This window comes from Hippoglossus stenolepis, chromosome 15 (assembly GCF_022539355.2).
Source record: "Hippoglossus stenolepis isolate QCI-W04-F060 chromosome 15, HSTE1.2, whole genome shotgun sequence".
NCBI classification, from domain to species: Eukaryota; Metazoa; Chordata; class Actinopteri; order Pleuronectiformes; family Pleuronectidae; genus Hippoglossus; species Hippoglossus stenolepis.
The window spans coordinates 6,253,544-6,276,721 of NC_061497.1; the positions used below are offsets into that span (position 1 = coordinate 6,253,544).

General features: G+C 41.9%; 2 protein-coding genes and 1 long non-coding RNA gene across 3 annotated transcripts in view; 2 read left to right on the plus strand and 1 right to left on the minus strand.

Moving 5' to 3' along the window:
- Positions 1-267: 267 nt before the first annotated feature.
- LOC118122422 lies at positions 268-1,026 on the plus strand. The gene is made up of 2 exons (XR_004698467.2): positions 268-497; positions 712-1,026. It is a non-coding gene; the product is annotated as an uncharacterized LOC118122422 (long non-coding RNA).
- A 1,058-nt stretch (positions 1,027-2,084) lies between these two features.
- On the minus strand, positions 2,085-10,691 carry eral1 (Era-like 12S mitochondrial rRNA chaperone 1). The gene is made up of 11 exons (XM_035179133.1): positions 10,459-10,691; positions 8,488-8,646; positions 8,184-8,311; positions 7,993-8,070; positions 7,853-7,899; positions 7,695-7,756; positions 7,474-7,586; positions 6,490-6,795; positions 4,698-4,847; positions 4,284-4,364; positions 2,085-2,536 (listed from the first exon to the last, which is right to left on the minus strand). Exons 1-11 carry the CDS (start codon positions 10,562-10,564, stop codon positions 2,414-2,416), a joined length of 1,353 nt encoding a protein of 450 aa, XP_035035024.1. The 5' UTR covers positions 10,565-10,691; the 3' UTR covers positions 2,085-2,413.
- A 4,643-nt stretch (positions 10,692-15,334) lies between these two features.
- The window catches only part of fam222ba (family with sequence similarity 222 member Ba), a 29,661-nt gene continuing 21,817 nt past the window's right edge, over positions 15,335-23,178 (plus strand). The window contains exon 1 of the mRNA XM_035178908.2: positions 15,335-15,468. The gene's annotated coding sequence lies outside the window, so the exon portion shown is untranslated. The remainder of the gene's footprint in view (positions 15,469-23,178) is intronic.

The window sequence follows — 23,178 nt, forward strand, 5'->3', positions numbered from 1 at the left end:
TAGAGAAAGGTCAAAACTCCCAACAGAAGTCTGTGAAGTGGCTTTGGACAAGAAGAATTGGGCTAAATAAGAAAATAGAAAACACTTGTGTAGCCGCTGCTTAGTCGACTTGAGTGGGAAAAGATACAAACCACTGTAAATGGAAAATGAGTGAACTTTTCCTATGATATTCATTAATACTAATATTACTGATAAATAATACCATTAATAAAAAGTTTAAAGAATATGCTGTGGGTCCATCTGGATGTAATATGGGTGTGGACCATCAGTGGACAGAGGCCGTCAGGTTTGGACCAGATAAGAGAAAAAGTTCAGCCCATAATGTCTGGTCCACCCCAGATGTCATCGCAGTATGCTAATGAGCCAGGGGGCCTTTAAGTGCAGGGGCCCGGCCCCACAGAAGAACAGTTAGGAGATCGTGAACCTGACGTGGACGAGAAGCAGCTTTAAAACACGGGGAGAAAAGTGTCAGCGAGCAACAGAAGATGCAACAAAAGGTGAGTACGCAACAGAGAGGATGCTGAGGCTGTGTAATGATACACTTTATTTAAAACAGTGGTTTCCTTCAGTATATAAATACATGTCAAGTTAATTTAATAGTTTCTTTACCAATATTTCTAACATTTTATTTCCATCGATTGACCTTCTCTTCCTTCGTCTCACAGACTGCAATAACATGCTGCTAACGCCTCTGTCTTGTGCCCTGGACAGGATATCATCTTATACTGTAAGTTTGTTATAGAGACACTACAGTATAGATGATGTACTATCCAGGGTTTCATTCCCGCTCTGGATCCTATCAGCACACACTCAGGCTCAACTGACTGCAGGCTGCAGAACCCTACAGAGGAGGGCCGTCAAACCGTTACCATTACTGAGTTTAAGTAAAGGTAAGGGTTCTATGGCCCTCGCTCAATGTCATCAGGATCAAGCAGGAGAAGACTGTGATGGACGTGTTATTAATGAGCTTCTGATGCCATTCTTAGATGTACTTGTGGATGCATGTGAAATAAAGATTATATGTCACCTCTTTGTTTTGTTTAAGTCACATTTAAAGCAGGGTATCAGCATTCTAAACATCTTGTGTTTGTAGATTTGCTTTAATGTGCCAGCGAAATCAGTCATGATGTTTTTCAAGCAGCAGTTGGGTTGTCTAAGTGGCGATCTCTGCTGCGCACCCGGCTTGTCTAATCACTGGGAAGCAGCCATTGCAGAAGGAGCTGGAGGGGTTGACACAGCTTCTGTGAGACATTCAAGGCCTCTCCCCCCTCCTCCCTTCACCCTCGCTTTGGGCCACTGGCTGGTTATTCATCAAGATGCGCCGGATAGCGTAACTGTCGAGTTAACTCACAGGCAGCAGGAATGAATCTAATCACCATTATCTGACCCATTTTAGCATCAGGTTAGTGCTCCATTTTGCCATCCATTAGGGAGACAATTCAGCCCTCAGGGGGAGTGCTGGGCTTTATAAGAGCCAAAAAAAAATCAGGGGGAGGGAGAGGGGGCAGGGAGGAAAAAAAGAAAGGAGCAGCAGAACAAAAAGTGATAGTCAGAGCGATGGATGGCCACACTTCAAAGCCAAGTGGAGAGGGCTAAAGTAATGTGGGAGTGCGGGGAACAGGGGTGGATGGTACATCAGGGACATCTGAGTGAACACCAACTGCGCAGGTCACACTTCAGTTTATCTACAGGCCGTGTTCGCACGTGGCGCCCGCCAAGTAAAGAGCCCTGAGAGCCAAAGATAAACCATCAGCCTTTTCACACCTCGCCAAATCTGCTCAGTCGTAAACGCAGCGTCAACTTGAGTCAAAACATCCATTTGATGAGAGTCTTCGTTGTGTTTGTTACCTAAAATATATCAGCGATAAATAAATGTCTATAATTCATTACACTTTGTCGCTTGCGTAAGCTGCTTTTCATTAACATGTTTTCTCCATTTCCCTGATGCATCACATGGCCTCAAGGTCCCTCAAATAGCCTCAGTTGGGGACATTTGTCACATGTCACCCCCATCTCTCTTTCCCTGTATCTTCGACTGTCAGCTATCATGCAAAAACATAAAATAACCTCCAGCAAATCTAAAAAACATTTATAGCAAAGGTTTATTTTACAACAATAACAGTTTTATCACATTTTCTACCACTGTTTATCAGATTATTTGTTTAATCTTAAATAAATAGGACTTATACGACTGCCTGACAGAATGCTGCTGATGCAAACGTCAAACTTCAGTTCAGTGGGAGCTCTGGGCTTGTGGATACAGTTTTTGCCGTCCCATAACTCCACCTCAGACTCAAACAGGATTTTATCCTTTGACTCTTAACGTTTGTCCTTTGTGGAGAAATCCAGCCTGATCCGTCCCCGCCTCTTCATCTCTTTAGGATTTCACCGCTTAAAGTCACTTCCACCCTCTTCACTTGCTCAGCTTGACCGAGAGCTTCAGCTTCACATCCCTCAGGTAGACCTGGCTCAGGTCCTCGCCCGCCTCTCGGGCGATCCGTGCTACCATCTGGCCAGCTGGGCCGATCACCATTGACTACAGACACAAGACACAGAGCACCAGTGAATGGACAGGGTCATTGGTTGTATTTTACTGCAGGAAGAACATTTGAAAAACATATTTTTGGATTTAAAAGGTTGGAAATGGTATAAATACAGTATACATATACGTTTTAGTAAATTCAAGCTTAAGATAATGTAATGCATGCATATTAAAGGATGATGTCAAGCACCATGTCACCACAAACTACAGTATATGGTAAAAATGCAACCGCAAAATATTTCTTAACTGTATTCATCCAAACTGCATTTAAAGATTAAAACATTTTTAAGAGAATGTTGCACTCAAATTTCCATTTTCATTTTCCATCTCCTCAGAGAGAACTGAAGAAATATCTTTGTACAAGGAACTGTTGATGAAGCAGATGAGATTTGATTCCTGTGGTCGGTCATCCCCCTGACTTCTAAAACAGTTTACACCTCTGGAGTTATTCCTCTGTTGAGTGGAAAAGCTGTAGAATGGTGCAGGCCTGACTCACTCACTCTCAGAGGTCGCTGGCCTTGAAACATTTCAGTGGCACAGATGTAGCTTCAAATATTCTTTGTCATCAAATATGTATGGTTTAGAAAAGCTGCTCAAATATTTACTAGTTAAAAACACAAAGAAAGAGGAACCTCAAGGTATGTGAAAGGGGGGGCAGCAAATAAATACCAGAAGCTTCACATGTCTTTTTCCCACTTCTCAGCCCACTTGAGTTAGTTTGATTTCCACCAACGAGGTTCTGTTTTCATTTGCAGATTTGCTGTCTGTTAACAAGATTATGCAAAAACTACTGAATCCATTTTCTTGAATCTTTCTGGAAGGATGAGGTATAGGCCACATTTTTTTATTTTGGCACAGATCCGGACCAAGGGATGGATTCAGGATTTGTTTTCACTTTCTTTAACATTGTGAGATAGAGCGTTTTTTTTTAACATTTTCAGTAATTTCCCATAATTCATTGATCTTGATAAAAGAATCCGGCACAATTAGGGAACTGACATATATGATTTTGTGAATTTTGTTGCAGCTTGACTTTTGAGCCTTGACAGAGGTATGTGCTCTACTGAGTGTCATTCTGGTTTGTGCTGCATTCACAGTACATGTGATGTGAACAAAAGAACTTCTGTTTTCCGTTTCTTCCAATACAACAAAAATTCTAAATTTACCCACATCAAATATTAAATAGATGGATTAACCCCAGAGTGAAAGTGGAGTGTTACAGCAGCCAAACCTCATAAAAAACTAAAATGACCACCCTGCGGTCGTACGCCTCCGCCAACCAGTGCAGTTTCAGTTTACAAGAGTCAGATTTGAGATGACATGTTTAAGAGGCTGAAAACATTTTTTGTGAGGCCACCGTGACCTTGAGCTTGACCACTTAAATCTAATCAGTTTATACCTGAGTCTAAGGAAACATTTGTGCCAAATTTGAAAGGATTCTCCCAAGGAGTTCTTAAGATAACCCATTCACTAGGCAAATAATGTGGTTTTGTCAGTTCACATTGGCCTGGACCTTTGACCTCTAAAATCCAATCAATCAGTTTTTCAGTCCAACTTAACGTTTGTACAAAATTTGGAAAAATCCTCCCACAGAAAACCAGAAAAAATAAGCTGCCTTCAGACATGCACTGAACTTCAGAAGAGCCATCGTGAGAATGCACTGGCCACTGGCTGCCGCCGGCATGGAGCCATAACAAGAACCTATTACATAGGCGTGATAAAACAGAGTAAATGTACGTACCATGTGAGATTCTTTCTTGGCATAAAGTTTCACTGAAATATCCAGTTCACCATTTTCTCCATCGTGCCAGAGCTCAATAGCCTGAAAACAAAAACAGCCCAATATTAGCAATGTATAAGTTGGGCACTGTTGGGCCTTGGCAGAGATAAGCACTCCCTGCAATAAATACACACCAACATGATAAGCAACATCATTGACAAAATGACCATAGTGCATATGAAAAGCAGGAGTGAAGCAGGTGGAGGTTGGGTTCAGTAGGTGCATCAATGCTCATGTCAGCATGTAGAGTGAAAGTGAGTATGAAGGGCTTTAAATAGGCCTCAGAATCCGAGCAGTGGGATGTAATAGGTGTTGTCATTTTGCTGTCAGCTTATTATCACATGTGCTGTGGAGGGTCCCTGCAGAATTAGACACCTGTGTCATTGAATAAGGCACTTCCTGCGGCAGATACTCCAGAAGCTTCTCTCTGATGATGTTGGTGCAAACTTCCTCAGGACTCTGATCCGTCAGGACCTCACTGTGGTACTGCCACGATCCTGGCTTGGCGGCGACCATGAAGTAGCTCTAAAAGGATGAAATAAAACCACGGCAGACATTAGACTACAACAAAATGAACTTAGATTCAAATTACCATTATATTTTAAAATCTTTATATTAAAAACAGACAGTGCACATTAAAACATTTTTAGACGCATGGAATTGTTGAAGAGGAGAATAATTAGTCACAAAAATAATCAACCATCGTTAGGTTTTTTACACACTACACACTACTATTTTACTGCTATAGCTTTAAGTTAAAATGTTTCATCCAACTGTAGCCTGTTAATTCTGAGTTTATTTCTGTTCTGAGACAAAAGATGTCTCAGGAGATGAAACCGCACCACACGTCAGGCCTGTGGGTGCAGTGCTCCCTTTGTGCGCACTGTGCACCAAGTGGGACCTGAACCCGAATATTATTCAAAGCATTTTGTCTGAACAGGTGTGTCCAGTCCTAATGGGTCCTGTCAGGCTCAGGTCGAGTATCCACAGATGCTCAGCTGAGGGTTCACCTGCCGTGCTGTTTCCAATGATACGCTGCTCCAGCTCAGATAACTCTGTGCATCTTCCTTTCCCCTCTCACTGAACGTGTAACTGCATCCATGTATCGTTTCTTGTGCTATTTTATGTCCACTGCTGACACTACAAAATATAACAGCTTTTTTATCGGTTTGGGTCCAGTGCAGTGGCCTCTTTAGATTTTTGATTTAGTTTAATCATTCCTGGCTTCTTAAATGTTCTTTTCAATTTCTGTGATTTCTCTGTATGCACACGGCATTGCAGTCTCATGCCCTTTCATGGGCATTTGCGGGGCGTTTGCATATGCTAATTAGGGAAAACTAGGACGCCCTTTCAACTTAAGAACACAAATGCGAACAATTCTGCAGTTTAAGAACGCATCATGACTCTGACATAGTTTTCTTTGAAACCTTCTCAAGAACAAATTAAAGACAATTCTTACAAAGATATTGGTGAATGAGGCCCATTGAGAATTACCTAATGCTTAATTAAAGCTACTGTCTCTGTCTGTGCTTGTAAAACTAAAAACGACCTAAAAATATAACAGACATGTACAAAGGTATTGTGTTGTAATCATGTGCAAGGGTTAAAAAGTAAATTTGGTAATTGGTAAACAAATAATTGTGTTATGTGTCATTTAAGTATTCAGTTTGTGTTCTAATTGTCATTTGGAGGTAGGGGGTTATAATAACAGAGGTTTTTAACATTTATTTTGTATGTTTGCTATAGGTTTATATGCTTATATCAAATATAATCTAGTGCAGAGGTGACGAGCCTAATGGTGTGTTCACATCATCACGGTGGAAATTTCACATCAAATGCCCCAAACACGATGCCCAAGGGTCTTGACGCAAATCCGCATCTAGACATGCCTTTGCATTGACTTTGTATGTAATCTTGACGCACGAGGAGACATGTTCAGAGCTTTGCATTTCTGTTTGGGACAATTGACCGCTGTGAGCACGAATCTGATTCTTGCAAAAACTCAATTCTGACTCTCCCAAACCTGAAAAAACTTGCTGCGGGTAATATCATCCTCACTACCATCTGACATCAGACACATAGCCAAAGAGAAGCAGTGCCAGCCAGCACAATAATCATGTATTATGGCTCTGAAGGATGTTATATAGGCTTCACATCTAATCCGTACCTTCAGTGTCTCCACGTCATCTTTGTCCACAGAAGACAGCATGAAGACATCTTTGAAGTGAGGCCAGCCCTGCTGGCTCCTCAGCGCCTTGAGCTGCTCTTTGTTCAGTGTAGAGTTTGGCTCACTGCTACCCTCGGGCCCTGCGATGTCCTCGTCAAGCGACAACTCTGAATCCCTCTCTGGCCTCTTTTCAGCCAATGGAGGCTTGATCACCGGCCTGACCCGCATTCTGCGTCCATTCACCACTCCGCATGTCAACTCTACTGTGCTCTCAAGCAGCTTGTCCTTAAATTTCACCAGGTCCACCTTAGAGGGAGAAGAGCATTAGTGAAGGCCTCTATAAGACACCTCAGTTTAGGTGAATATTTCTGTGGGATATCATAAGAAAGTCCGTTGATACTCTATATTTTTCTTATTGTCATCAAATCCACGCCACAGTTGAACTGGGTAACATACACAATCCTGCTGTTGTAAATACTCTCTAAAGCACTAAACAGAAATGATTTACTTTTTAAAGCATGAAAATATACAGTGTATGCTTTTATGTTTATCAAGACTCAAATCTTCAGTGGCAGCGAGTGGGTTTGGAGATCAAGGCCACAGACAGGATGAGGAAGTCAAATAGTATTTGAGACACAGACTTATACATTGTTTTGGGTCTTTTCATGGAATTTGTTGACATTCACTAAATATACTGAATATTAATATCTTTATCCTTTAACTTCAGTTCTAATACAACATTTTGATCCTTTAAAAATCTTCATCTGGTGCTTCAGGACCCTGGTAAGTATAAGGTACAGCTAAATAACTGTATATGTAGCCGTGAATAATAATAATAATAATAATAATAATAATAATAATAATAATAATAATAATAATAATAATAATAATAATAATAATAATAATAATACATATATAAAGCAGATGAAAGTTTGAGTGTCTGTAGATGTAAAAGCTTCTGATGACAGTGTGAGGCCAGAATACCTTATTGAGGACCAGGACTGCTGGGATGTCTGGGTGCTGGGCCAGACATTTGAGCACCTCAAAGTCAAGTTTCCTGCTCATCCATCTGTCTGCCACATCCACCACCACGACCACTGGAAGAGTTCCCATTATAAACTTTTGAAACTAAGCACTATGTTCCACTTAAACGTTTAATCCATGACACTAAAGTACAAATGGCTGAGCATAAGAAAATAAAATACTCAGGTCAGCTTCTTTGACTGTGTTCCAGGGATCCACAAGCAAAGACTTCTCTAGCTGATGTCTGTGGAAACAGAGGGTTCATTCATACATTACACTGTATGATTATACACTATGGAGACTACAGGCTTTAAATAATGGTGACAATCTAATAAATCACCTTTTAACCTTTGAAGGAGTGGTGAGACCAGGAGTGTCCAGTAAAATCTATAAAAAAATAACATATGTATGTATTGACTGAAGCATTTGGCTTTCAAATGACATTAAAGGCATCAGAAGAGAGGTGGAAAAAGCTCTTACTATCTGTGTATCATCCTCTGTTAGGACGCCCAAAGCACGTGCCCGTGTCGTGTGCACTTTTTTGGACACAGCAAACACCTTGAAGAAATGAACACTGCATTTAACAAAGTGAAAACACCTCCTCCCCCCCCTCAGTAAGAGAGATACATTAGAAAGTGGCGGATTAAAACAGAGCCAGTTAAGACAGCTACCTTTGTGCGAAGGAGCTGGTTTGTCAACGTGGACTTCCCAGCATTCGGGGCACCTAATATCGCCACTTTCAAAACCTTTGAGTTGTCAGGCTGGTCTGGATGTCTGAGCAGCAAAGACAGTTGTTCACCTGGAAAAAAAACAAAAGTGCAATTAGTCATTAGACGGGCAGTAAAAGTGGATGTGACTGCAGTAAAAACAGGAATGAGAACATGAGAGTGGTGGAAGGATGACGTCAGCACTATTTGGGCCAGAATGATTAGATGAGTTGATGGATGTAAATCTCTGAGGCAGTGGTCTGGTTACCGCTGTCCGGCGGAACTGATGCTGGGAGGCGATAAAAGCTGCCATCTGCTTCTGCTGCTTTGCCTTTCATCAGTCTATTGAGAAACGCCTCTGATGTAATAAAACAGGCAGGCGTGAAGATAAATCCATTCCTCCCTCCTCTGCTGCAGGCGGCATTTCCTGTAAAGACATCGACATATCCATCACTTCACTGCCAGCAGGGCTGCCAGGTAACTGACTGATTGTGTTTACCTGAATGTTAAACTGACACAGTATTATTATGCATTCATAAGCTCTCTGCCAAAAGTGTATATCATGCCATACAATTTATAACAGAAACACCTCCTTCCAACTAAGTATTTGGGTGTTTGTAGCCTTTAGAAGTCACATAAAATGTGCTATAAATATTTCACAATTTTAATAGCACACCTTAAAGGTACCCTGTGGAGTTTTACTCCACTGGTAGGGCTACAGAGCGATGTTTTCACACTGTTTTGTTAGTATTGTGAAAGAAAATGTGGCCGTATAATTCCTTCTCTCCAGCTGGTTTTACACTGCTGATGAAGAGTAAGTTGTGGTAACATGCCAACAAAGACAGTAAACAAGACGACTGAAAACATGGATGTAAACAACTCATGACTTTCATTTGACAATATCAGCTTTGCAAATGATTTATGAGGAGTTGATTTGTTTGACCTTCAGGATTCAGCCAGTGCATTTTGGTGGGAGATGCTGAATGTAAAAACTTTTGTATGATCTCCATGTTGCTTGACAGAAAATAACCAATAATATTGATTAGTCATTTATTAAGAAGAAATGTCAAACTTTTGCTAGATCCAATTTTTCAAATGTAAATACTTGCTTGTTGTCTCTAAATGATAAATTAAGCTAAATTACATTATAAAATAAAACTACATATCATTGAGGTTTGGACTGTTGGATGTAGTGTAGGAGAGTTAATTAAATTTTAATGATAACCTCAGAAATCCAGAAATATTTTAAGACATAATAGTAATGAAAAAATCTACCTCTCCACTGAAAAGTAGAGATTATATAAATATTTAAACATTGTTCATTTAACAGCAGGTTAATGAGCTGTCGCCTACTTAACTCATTCCCAGTGTACGTGACCTGGAGACTTCAGCGGATTAAAGTAAAACAGTCATGTGAAGGACGAAGTCCGCAAATATTTTACTTAGGTAAAAGAACAAAAATGTACTGAAGTAAAAGTACTACATTCACTTTTCTATTTGAATAAGAGTAAGTAACCACTTGCTTAATAGATACTGTAAGTATGAAAAGTAACAGTTCTACATCATTATGGCCGAGTCTCGACATTTTAGGTGATTCTTCTTCACCACTAATGCTGCTGCTGCAGGAGGCGGGGTCTAATGTTACCTGTACGCTCTGATTGGACCAATGGGTCAATTTCACTCATTGATTTCTTTAAAAAATACATTAAAAGTAATGTACTTCGTTATGTGTCAGAACTGTACTTAGGTAAGGGAACAAGTAATACACAGTTCTGAGCGGTGGGTGGACTTAATCACTTCAAAAAGTTTCATTAAATCTGATTATGTGTTTTAAATATGTGTATTAAAAGATGCCTTTAAAGTTACTAGTGTTTACATTGGTTTATGTTGCCTTGTCATTCAGAGAAGTCACTGGTGTAAATGTACCATTGACCAATAGAAAGTTCCTAAATTTCCCACTAGTGTTGTAATTTGTTCTGTTTATAACACAGTAATCTCTCCTTACACAGTCAGAGTGAACACAGGCTTTAATGGGGAATATTAAAACCATCATATCAGAATCATGGAGGAGCAGACCTGGGCTCTCTTTTAGTCGCCATCATCCCTTCAAACCTCACTGTGTTTTCACCAGTAAGTAATCACGCCACGCTTTACTGGAGACCCACTGTGTTTCCTTGGTGAAATGAACAAACTAACAGATATAAATGAGGAGGAGAAACCCCGTCACTTTGTCACTGACCCGCTGTGAGGAACCATGACGCACTTCCCTGTCGAGCAGACACGAGGGGCCGTGTGCACAGGACCGCGGCGTCTCTGACAACCCGAGAACTCGCTCTCAGATACATGAGCTTTAAAAGTCCTCCCGCTGGTGTGATGGTGTTTATCTTCTCTGAGCTGAGACTCCCTGTTTACGTTCACATTGCCCACAGGGTGACACCATGTTGTTTTGATCAACGAGAAACGACTTCCGCAACGAGGAGTGTCCCCACTGAGGTTTGTGTGCAGTCTCCACTGCCACCTGGCGCCCGGAGGAACCCAGTTTGAAATGTATCTTCTCTGACATGACTTGATTTAGGTCTATTTACATTTACGTTGTTAGTGTTTACCCAGTGCTGCTGTCTGGACTGATGCACAAAGACTGCACCAGGAGATTAGGCCTCAGTTTCTAAATCAGAAATGACAGGTCGGGGTCTAAGTGACCACAAAGTGATTGCATAAGAGCAAAGACGGAAAGATATATAAAAAGAGAGCTAAAGAAAGAGTTAGATCATTCAATTTATAAAGAAACTAGCAGGGAGAGGAGGTTATTAAAGAGGAAACGGCTTCAGGTTTAGAAACCACTATGTAAATTATAATAATAAACAAACGTTATTAAATTTTATTTCACTGTACCCAAGGACGTCTTCCAATACATCATAGTCAAACACATGAATAATTGAAGTCAAAGAAAACGTTCAAGTCAGATTAAAAGATACAAAGACCTATCAATAACAAGATTAATATACATTTACATGTGTATTCATTTGTTAAAAAACGATAATAAAATGACTACCATGCATAATTTTGCAGCCAATGCTCTGTTTTCCTCTCAAGACTCCATGGAAACCAGTTTGGGAACCACTTGTCTACAGCATTAAAGATATTCAGGGGCTAAAATCATCCTATTCACATTAGCTCATCACAACGCACAGACACACCTGCCCCATGTGAGAAACTCACAGTTCAAAATGGAGGAAAGTGCTCGAAAGGATGTTTTGGCTGGGTTGATTTTCTTTCGATTACTTTGTGAGGGATGGCGAGCTTACAACCACAAATCAGATTGCACTGTGCAGTCTTTTTTTCCCCCTCTCGTCCCTTGAGCACACACAGCAGAGATTATCCCTGAGGGGGCTTGAAACTCTGTTGTGACAATGCTGTTCAGGATGTATCGAGCATGCAGATGATTCTCTCATGGTCACACCCTATGACTATTTAGCACTGATTTACAATGACAAGCTCATATGACTTGAAAAGCATTAAGTCCGTGAGGTTAATCATCAGTGCAAAAGGACACAGTTTGCATATTGATTGATTACTGTAACATGTTGTTTTCATTCTGTACGGCAAAGACAGGCAGAGCAGATGTCTCCCCATAGTCCATCAAACAAGCCGGCTGTTTGTTAGTCCTCGAGGACTTGCCCGGGGCGGAACAAACACCTCCACTGGGGAGGATGATGAAGGATATCAGGTAGCTCACAATCTGTCATCATCTATCTCTAAAAGCTCTGTAGCAATGGAAGGGCAACAAAAATGGAGCTTTTAGCAGACACTTACTGCCGAATTCCAATTGAACCAGAAACCAAAAGGATATTTTAGGATCAGTAATGTTTGAACTTTCTCTCTATCTGCCTCCCTCCCACTCTCTCCCTCTCAAATTCATTCAAGGCCTTTTCTCCCTTCGGGCTTTCCTCACATGGCCATTTCACGTGGGAGTGTATCAGAGTTCTTTCTATGACTGCATTAACTTTGGCCTTCAGAAAGAGCTCTCTCTACAAAAAAAGACAAAAAGGCTTCGCCTGCAGACCATTTAATCATAAGCTGTAGCCCACTTTGCCATTTGAAGTGCACTTGCCAGTGAGATTCAACATGGTGTTATGGAAGACCTTTCTGTGTGTGCTGCAGTTCAGTGCGCTAATCAATCTTGTTTGGTATAATTCAAACAGAACACAATGTATTGATAGAGAATAGATCAAATCACCCTGAATATGCAGATTTATTTTCTCTGCAGGTGATGTCAGAGTGCTTCCTCTCTTGTTGATTTACTAATAGAAAAATGCCATTAGAAATGCAGGAAACTGGCAGCTTCTCCACTAATAAGAAGACCTTGCTGCTCACAAGGAATAACAAAGTCCGTGGAATAAGAAGCACGAGCCATGGGGCATGTCAACGGGGAGCAGAGGTGGGGGGAAAAAAACAATCTGTCAGTGTGTCAGAGCATCCATCACTCCATCACTGCTGATTGCTGTGAGAGGCGTGATGCTGCACAGCTGGCTGACTGTCTATAAAACAGCCGAAACTTATTTCATGCTGAGCAGTCCCAACACAGATATGTTATTTGTGAAATATCCCACAGATTAATGAATGGATGGATGAAATTTTAACATCTGGCAAATGAAAAAGTGGTGAGATTTTAACTGTTGCGTGATGCCCTGAAGGTCCCCCAAGGTCCCTAAATCCAGCAATCACTTCTCTATATGTTCTTGTTCAGGCTGTTTTTTAAAAGAGGTGATTTAGCTCCAAAACTACCCATGTAGGTCACGCTGATGCTCTGATTGTACAATCTCACTCTCAGTGGGGGAGATGAAGGGGGAAAAAAACTTTTATTCATTCTAGACTTGCAATCGATGGGACTTGTCTGTGAAGTGGATCAATAATGCCTCCCTTTGAAATCATCAATCACGTCAGTGGTGAATTTAAAAAGCGTAATTAGGAACAGCGTTCTTAAACATCCTGTATTGACATCTTCTTTGGTATGGAGAAAGACACCATTCTGCATCATTAACTTTGTATTATTGCCTGATGGTGCCTGCTGCTGCTACTTCCCCACCTGCTGAACTCAGAGCGTTGTGTGTGATTGGGCTTTCAGACCAAATTCTCCTCTCTTTCACTCGCTGATAGGGGAAGTGAAGCTTGCAGGCCTAAATTGGCTGGAGTATTTGAATAGGCCCGGTCCAAACTGGAACCCAGGCTATGGAGTTATCCTTCACCGTGATGTATTTCAGAAATGTTTGCAGAATTGAACATGTGTAATCTTCTACCGAATCAATTTTTTTGATTGCTTTTGTGCAGGTTCTGACATGACATTACATGTCCATGAGCACACATTCGCAAGCATTCCCGTAACTAGCCACAGTCTTCTGTGTTGTCCATCTGTCTCTCTCTGGTAATAAAACGGTATCAATACTGTGGAGAGGGCAGGTGGGCGATTGTAATGGAGTAATTTATTTTAGTTGTCACAGAAATATAAGTCTTTGATTAGGGAGCCATACACATCAGGCTCCACAAATAGAACCTTTCATCAAATCACAAAGCATGTGACATTATTGACCGTGAAGTCTTCTCCCCGGGTTTAACCTTCCCCGCAAGATGCATAATACAGCGTGTTAAGGGCACAATGACACAAAATCCTAGCACAACGCGACTCAAGGCAAATAGTGTGCCAGTGTACCTAATGACTATTATATCTGGACCAGTGAGAAGCATAAACAAGCTGTTATTTTAAAGGCAAACTGGAGATGTTGATTCAAGAAATATTGATTATCAATATCAAATGACAAACTGGGGATGTTAGACCTTTGTGATCATGGCTGGTGGCTTGAAAACCTTTGTTTTCTGTTCACCCATATTAGGCCAATATAGGCTATATACCCCTAATTTTATGTTACCACACTGATAGGATTGTTTTATTTGCTAAGGATCCAAAACCATGGCCAACAGTGCAGCACAATGAAGATAAATTCAATGTTGTTTGTGGTATCACACCTTGCTGACAACACAGTGAATTAATTGACTTAGGCTCCATGTTGTGGTGTATATAGGATGTTTGCAAACTGCTTAAATGTTTTGTAGGTTAAATCTTAATTTCTAAAGCAACTACAGCTGCACACACAGTATTCTCCTTTGAACTATAGTTAAATTCCAATTTGCATTAAAGTAAATACAGTATTTGACTGAGGGATATTTTAGGTTCTTGGGTTAGCTTTCACTACTGGTCACATTTCATGCAAATTCAGTTGAGCCCCCATCACCATATTAAACATTATTGTTATTTCACATATAAAATTGTTTACATTTTACTAGCTTTTCCCACAGAGCTTGTCAACCAACCCTGAAAAACAAGTATTTTACACATTACTACTACTACTACTACTACTACTACTACTACTACTACTACTACTACAACTAATACTATTTGATTGAATTTAATTCAACTTACATATTGAGGTTGAGACATTAGAAATTGTACAAAAACCCTTCCCACAATGAGTAAGCACTTTTGCGACTGTGGGGAGAAAAACTTCCTCATTAACTACTACAACTACCACTAGTACTACTACTACTACTGCTACTACTACCACTACTTCTACTTCTACTACTACAACTAATCTTCTACTAGACTTGACCATAGGTGTGAATGTAAGCGTGAATGTCTCCAGCTCCCCCTGCGACTAATAGTAATAATAGCAATACCAATAATAAAATAATAATAGAGATAATGATAATAATAAAGATAGCATAATAGCCAACAATAACAATAACAATAACAATAATAATAATAATAATAATAATAATAATAATAATAATAATAATAATAATAATATCATCATCATCATCATCATGATCACTTTATTATTTCATCACTCTTTCTTTATATAGCACCCAAAACAAAGGTACAGATTTCTTCATAGTTTGACATTAAACAACAGTCACTGTGATTTAAATATCTGTTTTGATTGATTTCTCTTTTTTCTCCTCCCTCTCTCACAATTATTTAAGTGTCCAATCAGATGTCTCGCTGACTGTCCCTTTAAATCCCTCGCCGGCCCCGCGCAGCGCAGTCTGGAAGCGTCCCAGTCAGTGCGCATGCGCGGAAAGTTGCTGCCGCAGACAGCAGCAGTGATTCGGCAGCGCAGGGCAACGGGAGAAAACCAGTCCGTTTTTAAACCATGGCGACGCACTAAACGATGCCTTCCGCTGAGGTGAACGGAGAGTAAGTAGACGCATGTTAATAACTCGCCTGCCGCCCGGTGCTGTGTGACATCCTCTCAAACGGCGCCATTAATGTCGGGAAAGGTTGAGAAGGCAACAATGGGACTGTGTATGTTTCAGTCTGGCTAGGTTAGCTAGCCGGGAGCCTGGGCAGTCAGCTGGCACACTGGCAACATGCAGGTTCACAGCCACCACACTGCTCCTCTGTACTGTCTCTGTCCGTGCCTGTCTCCTATGAGTCAACATTATTTTCTTCAGGCGCTAAATCAGCCACACTCGTGTTTAAAGCTCATGTCAACTGAATGAAACTGGTCTTGTATTGCTGAGATGGTTGGCTTGTAGTTTATTTGCAATATGACAACAAGCAGTGAGGATTATGTGTCGCTCCGTTTCCCTGCCAAATCATCCTCATGATTATAAATCCTCATCAGGGTCATTATCTCTAACGTGATGCAGAGGAATCAGGACATCCTCTCCTGGCTGTGGCTTGAAGTTGTTAGTGTGGTTTATCTCTTTGCTATTCCTGGCTTTTAAAGTCTAGTGTAGCTGTCACTAAGTTGTCTCCCACTGCTCGTATCGGGACCTTGCGTGCATCTGTCCACATTTAGTGTCAGTCCTCTCCACAGCCGTGATCCAGATGTTGCGGCCGCCTCTGCAAATAGCGCCCCTCATCGCATCGCAGCGCCGCGGGGGAATTGTTCGCACCTGCAGAGGCGAAGTGTTAAAGGTGATAACAAAAGGTTGACGTCACCGGGCTCGTCCTGATCCTGCCGCACAACCTCGACCACAGAGGAGCAGGAGGAGGAGGAGGTGGAGGAGGAGGTGGAGGAGAGCAGCGATATTTTCTTTTAACCATAACATCTAATGGTTCGTGTCTGGAAGGAAAAGGTCTATCTCTGATCAAATTTCGGGTATCCTAAGGGCGCACTTAACTAATGGGATCCTATCGATGTCCCCCTCCTCCGAGCCTGATCTTTACACGGCGGAATGTTAATGTTCCCCCAGCCTGTCCGTGTTGTGTTTGGCCGTCCCGAGTCTGGCTTTATCACTGTAGTCGCTCTGTAATGACATGGAGCCTGACGGATATGATTAAAAAGGGGTCGCCGTTTAAGCAACACCTCTGTGACTGACTGTGACTTGACTCTGGAGGTGAACAGCTGTGATCTGCACATGGTAAGATGATTACACTGGAATCTAATGTTGTGTGTCCACATCAGCATGACAATTTTGATGTTTCAAAAAGATTTCTCTAAATGTAAAAAAGCCATTAAAGTCTCTTTACAATAATAACTATGTTTAGTTTATGTGAGCAGGTGAAATGTGCGCACTGATATCCTGATCTCACTCAAACAACAGCCTGACATTACTTGCCCAAAAAGTGCAGCTTTGCAACGCAGCTTTCCTCCCCTACATTTTCCGAAGAGCAGATAATTAAATTTCAGACCATGTTGTCTGGGAAACTCGGGCCCCTCGACTCTCTGCAATTATCGTGTAGTAGAAGGAATCCTTTTTGCATTGAGGTGCTATGTTTCCCAGCAAAATGAAGATTAATTAGGTCTTAGGAGCAAATGACTGTAAGGCCTCTCCCCATCTGTAAAATGCAGTTAGCCTCTAATGACAGGAATCAGACTGACACCTAGATGAATGAAAGTGAAATGCTTCACAGACACTGTGAGATAGTGTGATGCAAAGGTTAATAGCTTATGACATGTTGTCTTTATATTTTGTGCAGCTAAAGCTTAGTGTTGAAAATAAAAGTTTGGCTTAAGTACTAAGTAAATGTCTGTGTGGAAAAGAAGATGTGTGTGGTTGCTGTTACATAAAGACAGCCGATTAAGCCCCAAATGCCAGAAGCACCTAGTTGACTTGTTTGTCATGTCGGTCAGCATTGTAGAAAATTACAGTGTTTCACCAAATTGAAATACCACTTGAATGCATGTGTTAATTAGATCCCTGCTCAGCTTTCCAAAGTGTCTGAGCTCCTCTGTCCATGAGTCATGTGCTGACTCTTTGACCTGTCACCACAAACCCTGAGTCTTTGCCGAGGGCCAAACTGACAGGAAAGCAAGTTTGTCTTGGATTTGTCGGTCAGCCACTGACAAATATATGGGATCTAATATTGATTTACATCGCAGGCAGAGGAGAGTAATTTCCTTTAAAATACTTGTGGAGCATCTCTGCTGCTTTAGCCTCCCAGTCTGTAGTCACCAGTGGATGAGGTTATTTTCTGTTGCAGAAAATACATATTGTAGACAACATACTTACAGTGAGTGGAAACTTTGAACTAGGGTGGTGAGTGGAGTATGGTGTGACTGTAATATGCACACTCACATAGTTTTCTACAGACCAATCTTTCTCGCAATCTTACTTGCAAATGGAAAAGCACCTATTAGAGAGTGATTACAGGTTTCACAGAGTAAAATCAATCACTGTGAGCTCCTCACTCTAAAGCCCAGATGTTTAGTGTTTCAGTAGGACAGCCAAACGGTCTGATTCCAAACATTAGCCTTGTTTCAGACAGAGTAGTAAGAGGATAACATCAAAGCTCTGCTTTATTTCTTTGAGACTTCAGAGCAGACTATGAATAACAGATCACAAGGTACAAAGAGTGAACCAGAGAACTTGAGCAGCTTTTATGTTTCAGCTGTTGTTGGGATTTACAGGGAGCTCATTAAAATACATTGATTAGTAACAGTCCTGATTCTGTGATTGTTGACTGTGAAATGGCTCGGCTAACCAGCATATTTTTGATGCAATGATTCTCTGCACTGCAATGAGCCACTTGGCTGATGTTGATTTTAGTTTATTCAGAAGCCAGTCATTTGATGTAGCATTTTAGACACGATACTCAAATTGGAAATGCGTAACGGTGCATTCTCCCCAGTGTGATACTTTTGTTCCTTTCATATTCCAGCGGGAGCCCTGTGTATGTTAAATCGCATGCAGGTGTTGTCTGTGAAGTTTATGTGCAGAGCAGATTTGTCTTTTCCTCTCACTGGTTGTTTTACATGAAATAATCAATTTGCTGCACAAGGCTGGGTGGGTACACTTGCCCTTTTCCCTAGCTGGACAGCAGATCAAAGATTTCCTAGGTACCAACGATCTGCCAACCGGCTCCACCTTTTAGTCCTCCAGTCACCAGTGCAGCTGTCACTCCACACTCACCCACTCAGCCACCCACCATTTGGAGAGACTGTCTATGAGGCCACCCAGTGCCTTCTCTGCTGTATGAGTGTGGTTCCAGACAGGGAGCAGATGTTTGGTAGCCTTTGTGTGAGTGGGCAAAGTCAGGAGACACAGTGTGAGGGTTAAACGTAGGTCAGAACTGCAGCCACATGATACATCCAGATCAGGTGTTTAGGACATCATGAGCAACTTCTGGATACCTCTGAAAACAAGGGACGGACCTGCAGGGCTTATGCTGTGGGTCAGCTGTTACATGGTATTTAGTTTGGTTCACATGGTTTGTTTTATGTCGTGCCAAATAACTACAGGCAATGGGGCTGATTTGATGATACATATTGTGTCTTTGTTTGCTACATTTCTGTGTTCTTCATGGCTTTTTTTGTATGGATTTGCATGTTAGCCAGCAGGTCCAATTAGGGCAAAAAGCCCCACTCTTGCTCGGTAGTTTGCGTAATCAGAAAATCAAAGCCTTAAGCCAGGTAGTGCTGCAAACTGATGTTACAAATACTAAGACCAAAGGGCTTTTTGAAATTGTTGTGTTTTCAGTTTGAGTGCAATCAGGGAAGGATCTGAGCCTCCTGGTGACATTCATGACATGAGCAGCAGTCACAGCGGCAGAAGGAACAGGGCTTAGTTTAGGACCGCATCTGTCTGATCAGGCTTGTTGGAGGCACCAGAGACAACAGGGTTGTTTATCAACCTTCATCTCACAGGAACAGCAGAAGAGCACAGCAGATACTGTTATCTGTTTATGACACAAGATAAGGCCGTCTCAATCGGATCACTGACCCTCCACACAAAATATCCACCCCAATACCAAGCCTTCAGCAGTAAGAGCCTGCCAGACGAGTCCCATATCACTCTTAAGTAATCCTAATAGATGCCATTAGCATGTCTGCGGTTATTGCCGCAGTTTTCCAATGTCCATGCCAACTGTACATATCTGGGCATCATTAGCCACCACCAGAAAGGCTCAGAGTCTGACCCGGGCAATGGGGTCAGAGAGAATGCCACAACAAAGCACCAGTAAAGCTGTGGGGGATATCGAGTGGAGGGGATAGAGGGAGAGTGAACTAAAAGTGTCATAGTTGGCGCAGACATAAGATAGGACTAAGCTACCAGAGGATTAGAGAGGGAGGAGATGTAAAGTGCTGTGGGCTAATTGGGCTTTATTTTTAATATTTCCGAGGGTTCATTAGAGACTAAATTGTTGAAGGATTTCAGTGCTGGCTGACGTCCGAGGGCCTTTTCGGCACAAGCCTCACAACCTAAATAATGGCAGATCATTTTTAATAGCAGATCAGTCTTGTCATTGACACAGGGTACGATGTCTGTTATGACAAAATTATATTTTTATCTCTGAGAATTTCAGTCATGTTACATGGTTGCATTTTCCCATTCTTGCTTCTAAGCCCAGTTGTTTTACCTTCTCTCCAGCAATAAGAATATAATGGCATTCATGTGCTTTGGATATTTAAAGTCCCATTTCTTTTTTTATTATTCTTGCCAAAAGAGTAGCTGTGTGAAATTGGTAGAAAAACTCTACTTTTTGCTCTTTGTAAACTTGAACAGGACATAGTAGGCCAGATGATGGAGTTTATGATATCATACACTTACTCTCTCCCATACGATAAAGCAGCCAGTGTCCTCGAAAGCCTGGGTGCTAAGAGCTGTGCTGGGGAGGGATGGAAGCTGAGCTGAGAGAGCTGCTGAGGGGAGCGGTCAGCGCAAGGCACTTTGTCATGACCCTCCTCAGTTTATCATCAGTTGCACCACTTCTCTAGGCCTCAGTGTGTGGGTGTGTTCTTTTCTGTGTGCATCCAGTGTACCGGAGAGAGAGTGGGGCTCTTTATAACCTTCTAACCCTCTGGTCCTGTTTGCAGCCATTGTTGGCCACAGTGAATGGTATCTCCGTGTCTTGAAAAGTAACCAGATGACATTCTTCCTGTTGTTCAAAAGGGCCCAGGGTTATGTTGTGAAAAGCGGCTGAAAGGATGGGCTAAGACTGTGACCTTCGGAGGCTAATCTCTGGCATGTCATTCACTGCCTGTTTAAAGCAAATGCAGACCTTTCTCTCTGATAGCAATGTTCAAAGTCAAACAAGGCGAAATGTTCTTAGATTTTTTTTAAAGTTAAACACTCCAAAAACAGTCAAGTTAGTTTTTTCATCGAACCTCATGCCATACAGAAACTACAGGGTGTCTCATAGAGGCTTTACTGAATCGTTATTCCAGACGGGCAGTGTGTCTGACACCTACATTGTCCAAACAATCTCTCCAGCCTGTGACTGAGCCCTCTGTACACAGACCTGTGGCATCAGCAGCCCCTCTGTGCTGCATGCTGAAATACCGTCACTGCTGTGAGGGGATGAATTAGTGAGAGGGTAAACACCGGTGAAGCTCTCAAACTAGCTTATGTTGTTTATATCTCCTCCTCTCTGTTGTATTTGCTGTCTTCAGCTGGCTGCGTTTCCTGGAATGTGCAGAGATGCAGTTGTCGCTCTGCGGGGGGATGTTGGCTGTAATCACAGTTCATAGTTCAGCTCTGTCGTCAGACTCGTCCGAGCAACAATCGGACATTATTCTCCTGAACTAGGTGACCACACTTGACATCACTGTCTATGTGCATTGAGATAATCTTTTAATTTTTACCATTAAGATTGTTGACTGCACAACTGATGCATATCATTTTTTTCCACTCTGGGTTTTCAGACTTGCATCTTAAACTTTGAACCACAACTGTTACATTTCTGCACAACCTTCACATCATTATACAATGTTGTAAGATAGTTACTCTACACCATGACTCTGAAGACCCCCTTCACCAGATGCTTTAGTTTATAATGAGAACAAGTCTTTACCGTTAGCGTGTTCAAGGGGATTTGCTTTTCTGCACTTTAGAATACACTTAACTGGCATTGAGCTGTTTTTGTGCCCGTCTGAATGATCTCTGAGAGCTGTGTCCTGTGAATAGCACTCCTGCTTCCTGTGTTAGCTCTGTGCCACCTGTATGGCGTTAAAAATGGGGTCAGACCTCTTGCTGGAGTCTGTTGTTCTGAGCGCCCATTTTTTTGGAGCCAGTTGTCCCGGGGAAAAAGAGAACCTGTCAGGTTTTTAAAGCCTCTTTTGTCAAACATCTCTCAACAGTTAATGATTGGCATATCTCCTGCCATTTCCCCCTTTTGTTTGCGGCCATTGAGTTTGAGAGCAAATAGCGAAATTGACCATTACGCGTGATGTGTATGTGTGCGTGTGCATGCATAAAAAGGCGAGGTTGTTTACAAAGGAAGCATTGAATTAGAAAAGGAAAATGTCAACTTTTATCATCTTACTGCACAACCATTTTGCATTAGTCAGAAAATATCCCCTGAAGTGGTGTAACATCCGCAGAATGAGATTGAGATAGAGAGGGAGACGGGGTGGGGGCAGAGGAAGAAGGGTGGGCCATGATTTGAAAGGCATACTTGAAAGTACTCGTGTGTAAAGAGTCCTGAGGCAGGTCATGTTGCCGTGTGACAGAGAAGCATTCGTCTTGCCGCGTATCTGACGTCCCAGGGTCTCATTGCGAGGGTTTGCCTGCTCTGCGTGTCGGCTTTCTGTAATTAATAGCCGGTAGCCCCCTCTCCCCCATCAAGGGACCAGGTGCTGCTTAGATCTGCCCTGGCATGGAGAGACACGCTGCTGGTGCGTTCCACTGTTATTGGGGTAAAACCCACGGATGTCAGCAACATCTCTCTCACTTAAAACACCTCAGCTGAGTGTGTACATATCAACACACAGTCCTAGACCCATAACAAAGAAAGGTATAATCATTACTCTGAATTTTAATGGTCCACTGCTGATGGATAGCTTGCTGGTAAAAGATGTGGTTCATTTAGTCTACTTTGTGTCAAGCACCATTGTGCTCATGTCCTGTGCTGTTTAGCAGGGCTCGCGGCCCTGACAGATTGCCGTCCCGATGGGGAGATTTACCCAGCCAGCACCGCCTATGGCACTGACACCATCATTAGGCTTTGATCAGCTGCAGTCTGCAAGGAGAAGAAGAGAGAGTAATATTCTTGATCTAATTACTAGGAGACATTTCAGGCAGTGTAATGTGTGATTTAACCTCTTGTCAGAGGCTATAAAAGGAAGCTGGGTTAATCTTCCTGGCAACCTCTTTTCCACGCAGGGGAGAGTGCCTTAAAATTTCCATTTCCCATGAACTGGTAAAAAAGCCAGTGACATGCTACTGAAGACTTGAAATCTCTGTCAATGCAGGAGTTTTCTGACCTCTGAATGTTAGAAACAGCTGCTTTGTAGGAACTCAGGTGCTGTGTCCATTTGGAGAGTTGCAAGTAAAGAACGCTGTACTTTGGATTTCTTAATGCTCTCTGTATCCCTCATTCTTTCTCTTGCTCTCTCTTTCTTTTCTTTCTCAAAATCACCCTCCAAACGCTCTAGCATGATGAGTACAGGAGACCTAAATGAACAAATAGATTGGAAGTGCAATGGAGGGGTTTGGGTTAATCAGTCAAACATAGTTA

What these genes read in the sequence shown, in the direction of transcription:
- eral1 (XM_035179133.1), bottom strand. Translation starts at nt 10,564, where the DNA reads ATGTATCTGAGAGCGAGTTCTCGGGTTGTCAGAGACGCCGCGGTCCTG. An exon ending in ACTCCTTCAAAGGTTAAAAG is followed by an intron (nt 7,757 to 7,852) that starts GTGATTTATTAG and finishes CTGTTTCCACAG; the next exon opens with ACATCAGCTAGAGAAGTCTT. An exon ending in CCAAGAAAGAATCTCACATG is followed by an intron (nt 2,537 to 4,283) that starts GTACGTACATTT and finishes TTGTGTCTGTAG; the next exon opens with TCAATGGTGATCGGCCCAGC.